The sequence below is a fragment of the Monosiga brevicollis genome, genomic scaffold (genome assembly GCF_000002865.3).
Source record: "Monosiga brevicollis MX1 MONBRscaffold_13 genomic scaffold, whole genome shotgun sequence".
Lineage (NCBI taxonomy): Eukaryota > Choanoflagellata > Craspedida > Salpingoecidae > Monosiga > Monosiga brevicollis.
The window spans coordinates 1,092,104-1,102,880 of record NW_001865050.1 but is presented as its reverse complement, the minus strand read 5'-3'; the positions used below and the strand labels follow the sequence as shown (position 1 = coordinate 1,102,880).

Here is a 10,777-nt window from a genome sequence, read left to right as displayed (position 1 = left end):
ACTAGAGGGCTGTAGAGGTGGGTGACGCCAGCAAGCATTGCCTTGATGTCACTGGCGGTCGACACGTTGCAGATCAAGTCATCGCCGTTGTAGCCGGTGCACATGTAGTCTGTGTAGCCTGGGTTACAGGCGCAAGACAGGCTACCAGCCGGCACCGTGCCAAAGCCGCCACAGGTAGACCACGGCACGCTGACACTGGCGCCGTCAGCAATCTCGACCGTCTCCACCAAGTGCGACCAAAGAGCTTCGCAATCTGCGCACGCATCAATGCTCAGAGCTGGTGCAGAGTTCTGACCGAGCAGAAGCACCGGCTCGGCACCGTTGAGGGCTGAAAAGTTGGTCAAAAGGTCCGATGAGATGATGGAGAGCGAACCAATGCGCGCCACATTCTCGAGACCGGTAAACGAGGTCATCGCAGGGCACGCAAAGATCTCGAGTGCCTCGTCGATGGTGGTCAGCGTGGCGAGTCCCGACAGGTTGGTAAGCTGGTCGTTGTTCTGGATGCTCAGCGAGCCCACCGTCTCGAGCTCGGGCAGCCAATCGATGCTGGTTGCGGGTACAGACTCGATGTGCACGGTCGAGACAGACTTCAAACTCGGAAAGCCTGGCTCGACAATGGGCATGCCAAAGGAGTTGACAATGAGGCTGCCTTCAATGCTCGTGAGGTAGGGGAAGTTGAGGAACGACATCTCCATGCACGTGTCAGTCAGATGAATGTTACCAATCACGTGGCGCACGTTGGCTAGGGTCTGGTTGAGGGTCTCGGCTTGGGCAAAGTCCATGCAGAAAAAGTCACCGGTGATGGTGTCGCACAGCTTGCCCGAGTACTCGGGCGAGGCGCAAGTACACTCGGTCTCGGGAAAGCCTGAATGATAGCCGTTTTGGCATACGAGCTGAAATTCAACAGAGGTGCTGACCGTGCCGCTGCGCTCGACAACAGTCGGGTTGAAGCCCAGCACATTCTCCAGGTGGTCGTTGCTTGTGATATCCACAAAGCCAAGTCGAACAACTTGAACCCCTGCCAGGTCGTCAAGGTTCTTCAGGCCGGTTTCACGAAGGAGCAGGCCGTGCTCGCCAATGGTCGCCAGATGGGACGTGCCCAAGATTTCAACATGGGGGCAGTTGCGGACGTGCAGGCCGCCCACGTGTTCCAGAAGACCTTCGTTGAGGTATCGGGCGGGCAGGTCATCTAGCAGTAGGGCACCGGGCATCGTGCGCAGCTTAGAAGCAAGGGAAATGTTGTCACAGCCGCTGACACAGGCCTCGTTGTCCGCTCCAATGTGGTTGAGCATCATCGAGATTTGAGGCGGGATGGTTCGATTGACAAACGTGTCCCAGTAGGCCGAGGGCAGTTTGCTCTTCACCTCGTCAAGTGAACAAGCACCAAGCTCAGTGAGATCAGGGAAGAGCGTGCGTCCAACAAGGCCGGCTTCGGGCAGATTGGCCAGGGTGATGCAGCCGGTCACAGTTTCCCAATGATTTTCGGGCCAGTCCGTGGCAAGCTGGGTCGGTGTGGTCGGGTCATAGATGAAAGCGCTGCCATCGATCTTGGTGAGCTTGCCCACGGCGGTGATGGCATCAGCCGTCACGCAGCCATCCGACATGACAAGGTCGCCACGGAGCGTCGTCACGCCTTCAAGCACGGTGAGAAGCAGGGGCACATCACCCGCCAGCGCACAGCGCAGTATGCCCACGCCCACGAACTCGCTACAGAGTGCAGATAGGCCATTGGTAAGGGCTTGGTGTGGGCGGAGCAGAATGCGCAACGTCACAAAAAAAAAAATAAAATAAAAAAAATAAAAAAACCTACTCGCAGGAGTCACCCGCGTAGCTGCTGTCGCACAGGCACGTCTTGGTATTGGTTGCGTTGTCAATCACGCTGACACCATGAGAGGTGCAGATGGGATGCAAATGATCCTTGATGGCTTCAAGCACTATTATCAGGGCGGCAGGGAGGCAGGAGAAATGGGAACGAGAGAATTCGGCAGATGTGAGCATACGACACTGACGCGGCATGGCATCCAGAAGCAGCAGAACGAGAGAGGTGGGGAAGAGTCAGCGTTTGAGTTCTGACCAGCATTGGAATCAATGGATTGCGAGGCCGAGGGAGGCAGTGAGAGTAGCGCCGCAAGGGCGACAATGGCGATGTGGCGCAGCATCAAGCCGGTGGCCGGTGTGCAGGCGCAGCGATACGGCGGCGAGTTTGTGGGTGTGGTCCTAGAGCTCGGATGCAGTCGTGGATGATCTCCAGTAGAAAAATGCCGAGCTCATCGAGTCGCCTGCACTTGAAGAAGAGGCGAAGAGGTGAAGAGGCAAAGACGAGATGCAAGGGCCTTGGCTTTTGGGCTGGTGCTGTCATCGTGATCTCCTGAGAATAAGAAGAAAGAGGCAACGGTCATAACTGCTCATATGAGCTGCTGGCAGCAGCCTCGGTCCTGGGGTTCTGCTTGAAAACCTGACTTTGCTTCTGAGGTTTTGCTTATGAGATTTTGCTTATGAGATTTGCTTATGAGGGGTCGGGTGTGGCGGAGTGTAGTACGATACTTGACAAATATCGTGAACATACCCTTTTGTTCTCGTAAGGAAGCCCCTATAAATAGACGAAAGTGTGTCAGGTGTTGCTTTTAAGTTTATGGCGAATAATTTGAGGTTGTTGCACTTTATGCCCATTTTAACCCTAGCGGATTAAGGTGTTTCTGTCGAAGAAAAGTGATTTTAAGCGGAGGTGGCTATCATCTGAAAGCAGGATAAGAGACATGCTTGGGTCTGGGTGGTGCTACAGGGGTGGGTCACCACGAGTTTCTTGACTCTACGCTGACTCTCCGCTGATTCCAGGCTGACTCTGCCCTGATTCTACCCTGACTCTGCCCTGACTCTGCCCTGACTCCATGCTGACAACGCCCTCGCCATGTCCTCAACCTTATCTAGTCTCCATGTATACCCTGCTGCTTTTGACTTGCTGTCTCTACGCCGGCACTCTGCTCTCCCCCTCAACCAGTGACCCCTTATTATCGCTCGCACCAGGATCAAGTCTTGCGCATGATCGAATTAGCCCTGCCCACAAGAACGCACCAAGGGCACAAAAGTTAATGTCGAAGAATATCAAGCAGATGAAGAAGTGATAATCTCGCGTAAGGAAACCTTTGCTGAAAATGTTAAAGAAAAAGAAGAAGCTAAAATCGTCGCAAGAAAAAAAATATCAAGAGGCCAACAGCACCATCCCTCCTACTAACTAGTCTCAAACAGAATCACAAGGATATGCCCAAGTCAAAGCAAATCGTGACAAATGGTAACAAAGTCGTGGCATGATATCAAAAAGTCATGAGCAACTGCAAAACAATCACAACTGTTCCTTTCGAAATCGTAAGCAACACTCAATGTTTTTCCGTTGAAAGTTGAGATGTCAAGGCGACGTGCACGGCGGCAGTTCAAGACGCCAGTTCAGCATGCTCCACCTGATCACCTGCTGAGCTTGCCAGAATCGTTGGGTGATGATGTCCCTGGCAGTGGTGCACCATGGGGCTTTGCTGATAACGCCCCTGCCAGTGATTCGGAGTCAGTATCGCCCCCCCAAGCTGCCTCGGAAGCTGCACGCACCCGGGGCCCAAACGACTGTGGAAAAAACCGAGTGGGAAGGCGCGTTGGCCGCTATTCGGACAGCGACCGCCGGGCTTTCTTGGTAGCACTGGATGAGGTCGATGAGCATCAGGAATCGTTTTCTGATAGCAAGATTGCCGCTGTGCTCGAGCGGAGAATTGGAAAACAGATATCAGTCTCAACGATCTCAAGATGGCGCCGCGAATATATGAAGCGCCTGAATATGCGCGCCGCAGGCGAGCTGTCTTCAGAAGAACCACATCTCAAACCTCAACAACCACGATCTGGCCGCCCTTCTGTTTTGGATGCTCAGGATGAAGAGATTTTGGCTGAGTATGTCATGCGATACGGCAAGCGAGGTTCGACAGCGGACGCTCGTGAGTATCTTTACGCAAAGCGTTACAAGCCCCTCGAGCTCAGCGATTCGATCGAGCCTTGGCATGTTTCCCTTGCCACCATTTGCAATCATCTGAAGAAGCAAAACCGGGATTCTGGAATTGACAGCGAGTACGTTAGTCTACGTCCTCGTCGACATGATTCTTTCGGCCCACAGACCCAGGAGGCTTGCCTCAATTACATTACATTCCTGGAAGCCCTGGACGAGGAGCACCTCCTCTTTTCGTCGAACAAGCATGCTCTTCTCTCTGCGGACGAAAGCTGGATGACTACCCAAGCAACGCGACACAAAGGCTGGGTCGTTCAAGGACAAGCAAGGAGTGTGGCACCAGCGCCTCGTTCGTCGATCTCTTTCTTTGCAGCATTGGCCTACTCCGGAGAGATCGTTTTCTTGCGTACCAACATTGGCAATAGTACAGGCGAGAGTTCACAGCGCTATTTGGAGGGCACAATCTCTGCCTGGCGAAAAAAGTATGGCTCAGGTCTTCTGGTCGTGACCTGGGACAATGTGCCACATCATTATAAAGCTCTCAGTCTCATGTCCGGCTCTCATGGTGTTGAACATACGAAAAAGGTGTTTGTGCGCGCCTCAAGCACAATTCCAGAAACTGATGAGCGCTACTCACCGCTCATTTACTATGAGTTGGATCGTGAGCTGTACGGTGGTCCGGTTCTTGTTGTCCCAACGCCAAAATACCAGCCCGACTTCGCTCCCATTGAGACCGTTTTTGGTTCCGTCAAATATGCTGCAGAAGGCATTCGCGCGCGTTCATCAAGCTTTGGCTACACGCGCCTCTCAGAGAGGCTCGAGAAGATTCTCAACGTTGTTTTTGGATCCTACCTGAGAAAAGATATGTTGAAAGGAGCAATCCGTGACACACACAGGTACATGAAAGCCTGGCAGGATGGCGCCGTAAATGAAGATGAGGCTCGAGCTCGCCGCGACCAGCTACGCATTCGTGACAAACAAGACTATGACCAGATCAGGGCTGCAACTGGCGGAATCTTGAGACACAGGCGTGAATCCTTCGAGCTCGCGCCAATCATGGACATGGCTGTCGACAACTCCCGAACTCGCCGCCAGACTGCTCGAGCCGTTGCCGCCAGCCAAGAAGACGATGCTAACGTGAATGACTTTAAATCTACATGTGAAAATAAGCGGTTGCTACTACAACGTGACAAAGCTCAGGCTCGAGCTCGCCGAGCAGCATCAGCTGCTTTGCGCAGCTCAAATTGAATGATCCTCGCGATTTCATCACCGAAAGTGTTGCTTACGATTTCGAAAGGAACAGTTGTGATTGTTTTGCAGTTGCTCATGACTTTTTGATATCATGCCACGACTTTGTTACCATTTGTCACGATTTGCTTTGACTTGGGCATAACCTTGTGATTCTGTTTGAGACTAGTTAGTAGGAGGGGATGTATTCCCATCTGGTCACCCACGATAGTACTAGCATGGCCCAACATGGCTTAACTGCGGCGATCGGACGAGAGCCGGTGTATTCCATGTGGTATGACCGTTGGCGATAAACCAACGACATAAGTTTGAATATAAAGATCTTTTTCAATGTCTTCCTGCCAAGTCATGGCACCTTGAAGCCCTTCCAAGCCTTGGAACCACGCCTGCAGGCATGGTGACGGCTTCAAATTGGGGTTGCTAACATTGTCTCTGGCATCCGCCAGGGCGCCGTGTTCCAAGAGAATTGTAACCACCTTAGCGTGGCCTAGGTACAGGGCTCTCTCACCAGCCTGCAAGGGGACAGCAAGCCAGTCGTGCGCAACATTTTGGTCACGCCAGCGAACACTTCCTTCAGGTTAGGGAACCGAGTAGAGCCTGGTGGGGAAACGCTGGGGCTGGAGAGACAGGAGGGCATGCTCCAGTCTACCGTAACAATAGCAGGAAGATAAAGGACTGAGTCAGTTTTGGCTGTTAGGATCTGCACCACGATTCAACAGAACCTTGACTACCGGGACAAGGCCGTGCCTGGAAGCAACGTGCAGCGGAGTATCGCCCTTCACCATGATACATTCGTGGACCTAGTGAAGACGTTGACACTGCAGATGTTTGGACGCAGAGGGCAGGCGCAAGAAAGGGCAAGTACGAACTTCGCCCTGGGCGTTGATATCAGCACCGCGCTTTAACAAGATTTCTATGGCCTGCGTTTTGCGCCCACACAAACACGCGTCGTGTAGTGGCGTGTTTCCACGCTGTGCAATGGCATGTTCCAGTTCCACCCAGATCAGCGTTGAGAGCCAGTTGTAAGAGTGGCAGCATCATGAACCAAGCAAACACTAAAGGCCAGCCTCTACGGTGCGAGCGCCATCGAGCACCTGGGGTTCGCCCGATCAAGGAAAAAAAAAAAAAAAAAAAGGCGTTTCTAGCACTGACTTGATCAGTGGCGTTGGCATCTGCGCCGTGGCTCAATAAGGTCTCAAATACTTGTACATGATCAAAGTCGCAGATGCCATGCAGCGCTGTTTTACCACTCTGTATGTAAACGGACCAGCCCTCCTCGAATGAACGCTTGAGTCACGAAACGAAGAGGAAAAAATGCAGGTTTAAGCGACCCGGCAGTGAAAGAGGGCATTCACAGAGGGTCTAAGCGCAAGGCGCTGACAGAAGGGGAACGGTGCCAAGAGCATGAGAACGGACGTGGGTTTTGGCCTTGGCATCAGCACCATGCTCCAACAGAAGTTTTGCCACATCCACATGGCCTTTAAAACAAGCACTTAGCAGTGGTGTGTTGCCCTCCTGAGAAGTTGGTTGTTCAGGTCAAATCATATCCAACTTTCATTTTTTGATTCGCCCAGGGTGGATGGGAGACAGACCTTGTCCCTGGCCTCCACGTCTGCGCCTTGCTTTACGAGGCGTTTCGCCATCCGCACGAGGCCGTTTTCGCAGGCAGCATGGAGTGGTGTTTGGCCTGGCCGTAGACTTGGGCACTATCCAGCATCCCACCGTGGAGTGGTACGTCTCAATGAGACAGTTCAAACACAGCAGGCAGTCTCCTCACTACTCGCAGAATTAACGAGGGCACGCAACACCCTTCAAAGACATACCTCATCTCTGCGAAAAGGCAGCCAGCTGCCCAACGCTTCAAATGCCTTTTGTGAATTTTTGTCCGCCAAGGCTGCTCTCTATCGACCGAGCTCATCCCGGCCGATCCCTGCTAGGGTCCTAAAGCATGCGTGGCAGTCGCGGTTGAGGTGCCAAATCAGAAGAACAATGAGTTCTAGTCTGTGAACGACCAGCGCCATTCACTATTCAGTCGCCACAAACCCAAGATGCCTGCACAGTGTGTGCGTGTGTGTGTGTGTCTGTCTGTCTGTGGCTGTACATATGTCTGTCTCTGTGTCTGTGTCTGAGCCGAACCGGCACTCACAGCACCCTCAAGTCCTATGTCGCGTAACAAAAAATGACGAAATGATGGCGAAAAAATTTGTTTTTGACTTGATGAGGACGGAATTGTAAGAAGAAATAAAGATGCCAACAAAGCAAAAAATGCTGCTTGTATGGAAGGGGTCCACTTTTGGCACACACACACACACACTTACATGTGTATGGACACACGCGCGGCATAAACAGATTGCTCTCTCTCTCTCTCTCTCTCTCTCTCTCTCTCTCTCTCTCTCTCTGTCTCTCTCTCTCTCTCTCTCTCTCTCTCTAAATCTCTCTAAATCTCTCTCTCTCTAAATCTCTCTCTCTCTCTCTCTCTCTAAATCTCTCTAAATCTCTCTCTCTCTAAATCTCTCTTATTTCTCAAACCGACCAAACCAATTCAATTCTCTCTCTCTCTAAATCTCTCTCTCTAAATCTCTCTCTCTAAATCTCTAACTCTCTCTCTCTCTCTCTCTCTCTCTCTCTCTCTCTCTCTCTCTCTCTCTCTCTCTCTCTCTCTCTCTCTCTCTCTCTCTCTCTCTCTTTCTGTGCTCGTATGGATGAGCAAGCGCAGAAGCGGCGCCGACCGGAAAGAGCCACTGACCAGGAGAAAAGGGTCCAGCGACGGAGGACGACATGAGCGTATGTCTTCATTTACCCTGTTGGTCCGTCGCAGAGCGAGTGACATTTTGATGTGCAGAGTTACCCGTGATAATTACGAACAGCGTTGAAAAGAGCCAGTTAGTTGACCCTGGTACTCGTTGACACTTGAAACAAAATTGGGCACTCTTCGTGCCTGGAACGGGTACGGCTTTTATCAATTACAAGAATCAAACAAAATAATAAATGCACTATGAACACTCCAAAGCATGCAGGCCACCCCGGTCACTCTTTGGCCGATCAGCATGGGCTTGCTGCCTGGTTTATTGGGAACAGCTTGGAGAGATTTGAGATTTAGAAGACTCTGAAAAGTCCTGGTCATCGTCCAGGTTAGTTCGACTTGACGATAGGGCCGCAAAGGCGTCGTGGCTAAAGAGCCGGGGATGCTTGCGCCACCCTACGGCAAAGACCACCGCTAGACGTCGTCTGAGAATGTCGTCTTGAATGGCGTGCAGCTCTAGCTTAAAGCTTCGATCCTCCGGCTCCACGGTCGAGTCGTGCGCTCCACAAGACCTTGCTCGCAACACCATGTTCAAGAGTTTCTGTGAATCACACAAGGTAATCGTGTGAGAGATAAATCAAGCAGACCTGTTGTTGCCGAGGTGTTCAACCACAAGCGATGGTCAGTGGGACCGGTCACACTCACAACGCGAATTTCGTGGGTCAATCCGCTCAGCAAAATAATGTCAGCAGGTGTTTGTTTTGCCTAGAGCACCCGAGCTGTCAGCTGAGCAAAGTACACTGCCAGAGCGGCACAGACGCCAATCTAATCCAACAAAGCTTTGATATCGCACCTTGTTAATAGCATTGGCATCAGCGCCCTGGCTGAGCAATGCGTCCACAACGGCAACATCTCCCTTCTGACATGCCAGGTGCAGCAGCGTCGCGCCCGTCTATGACCAAATCCACAAAGGCCATTAGACATTCATATTGGGTGTGTGACAGTCTAGTAGCAACGCAACCATCATCCGTACAGATGGTGCCAGAGGTCGCACCTTGTCTTTGCTGTTGAGACCCATCTTGGCCGCAATCAGCTCGCGCAGTGTGTCCAGGTATCTTTGACTGTCTTCCTCGGTTGCTTGATTTCTCTGCTGCCAGGCCAGGTGCATCGGTGACAAACCCCTCTACAATATTTGCAACGTGAAAGATGAGGCACTTAACCATATCCACCCAGCTCGAGCAAGCAAGTTGTTGTGTTGTGTTTTTGGTCTTTAAACCACCCCAAAGCCTGCGCGGCAGGGCTTGAAAACATGATCGTACCTTGGTACGGGTGGCTTTGATTTGCGGGTGGTTCACCAGAAGATGTAAAATGCTGGGATGACCGTAAAAGCACGCCTCGTGTAGGGGTGTCTGGCCATTCTGGACGCAACAGAAAGTGTTGAGGAATGAAGAAAGTAGCTGATGAAAGGAAGCAGAGTGTGCGGTCTCCTGACAATTAAACTCAAGATGTCTTCGTTCTTGACTGACCTTATCCTTGAGGTTGATTGCTGTTGTGTGGCGAAGCAGGTGTTGCACAGCCTCCACACGGCCGTTGCGGCAGGCCAAGTGCAGTGGTGTACGACCGTCCTATAGAGAGGCAAATATGGTAAGGTCACAAGATACCAGAGCACAACAATCGACCAGCTGTCATCTTCTCGCTGACAAGGCATGCCCGCCTCACTTACAATGTTGGTGACGTCGGGCTTGGCGTGGAATTCTTCCAGCAAAAGTTCCACAACATTTTCATGGCCCATACGTGCGGCGCAATGAAGCGGGGTGTCTCCAAACTGGTTGGATGGGGATGGACAAGAAGTGAGTCACATGTGTTGCTCGACAGACCTCTCAAAGGCTACAATGACATGCCTACCGATTGCTGGGCCTCCAAAAGGTTGGGTTCCTGCTCGAGTAAAAAACGCGTTGCAGCGACGCGCCCGTTGCTACAGCTTACATGGAGAGGGGTGGCGTGCAGCTACAGGCCAAGTGTGTCAAATGGAAGTTTGTGAGCTTTTCATTTGCCACCGAGGCCAAAGGAGGACAGTGCTTGACCTACCCAGGTGCAAGTCCAAATGCTCGCATCAGATCTCAACAACAATTTTAGCACTTCCGCATTGCCCGTGCTAGCCGCGGCGTGAAAAACAGTGTGGCCCAACTGGATTCAAGGCCAGATCCACAACAAGAGCGTTAGTTGCAGAGCAAGCCCAGTTCTAGGCAGTCGCAAGGCGCAAGATGAAACGAAACAACTCTTACAATATCGGGCAGTCGCGCGTCTGCTCCGTGTTCAAGCAAGTGCTTAACAACATCCAAGTGATCATGCATGCAGGCCAGGTATAGGGGCGAGTTGCCAGCCTGTGTATCAAGAGCATGCTGTCAGAGCTGCCAAAGGTGTATGTGTGTGCGCATTCATGTTTGCATGCCTGAGGGGGACGACTAGGGAGCAGCTAAGAGGTAACACGAGACACACATCATTTAAACGGTTGATGCTGACACCCGCTTTGAGCAGATATCCGACCACCTCTGTCATGCCATTTGAGCATGCAGCGTGCAATGCTTGGCCGTGCTACCAATAGAGCAAGCAATGTTTTGGCTGTGAGGGTCTTTGAAGCGAGAAAAGGTGCAATGCTTTCAAAAGTCTTGTGTCAAGCGTGTCAAGTGATTACAAGCAAAGCGGACGACAAGCAAAGCAATTGATGAAATGCTTGTTAAAAGCACACTTTGTCATTAGAGTCCGAAAAAATAACAACAAAAAAAAAACTCTAAAAAAAAGAG

The 10,777-nt window shown here is 51.7% G+C and overlaps 2 protein-coding genes across 2 annotated transcripts; one reads left to right on the top strand and one right to left on the bottom strand.

Annotated features, from left to right (window-relative positions):
* Positions 1-26: 26 nt before the first annotated feature.
* MONBRDRAFT_26334 (uncharacterized protein) lies at positions 27-2,159 on the bottom strand (the record flags this gene model as incomplete). The annotated part of the gene is made up of 3 exons (XM_001746592.1): positions 27-1,707; positions 1,811-1,934; positions 2,075-2,159. Coding segments are annotated over 3 exons (1,890 nt in total), but the record flags the coding sequence as incomplete, so codon positions are not given.
* A 1,241-nt stretch (positions 2,160-3,400) lies between these two features.
* MONBRDRAFT_9093 (uncharacterized protein) lies at positions 3,401-5,230 on the top strand (the record flags this gene model as incomplete). Its single annotated transcript, XM_001746720.1, has 1 exon — positions 3,401-5,230. One exon carries the CDS (start codon positions 3,401-3,403, stop codon positions 5,228-5,230), a length of 1,830 nt encoding a protein of 609 aa, XP_001746772.1.
* Positions 5,231-10,777: the final 5,547 nt, after the last annotated feature.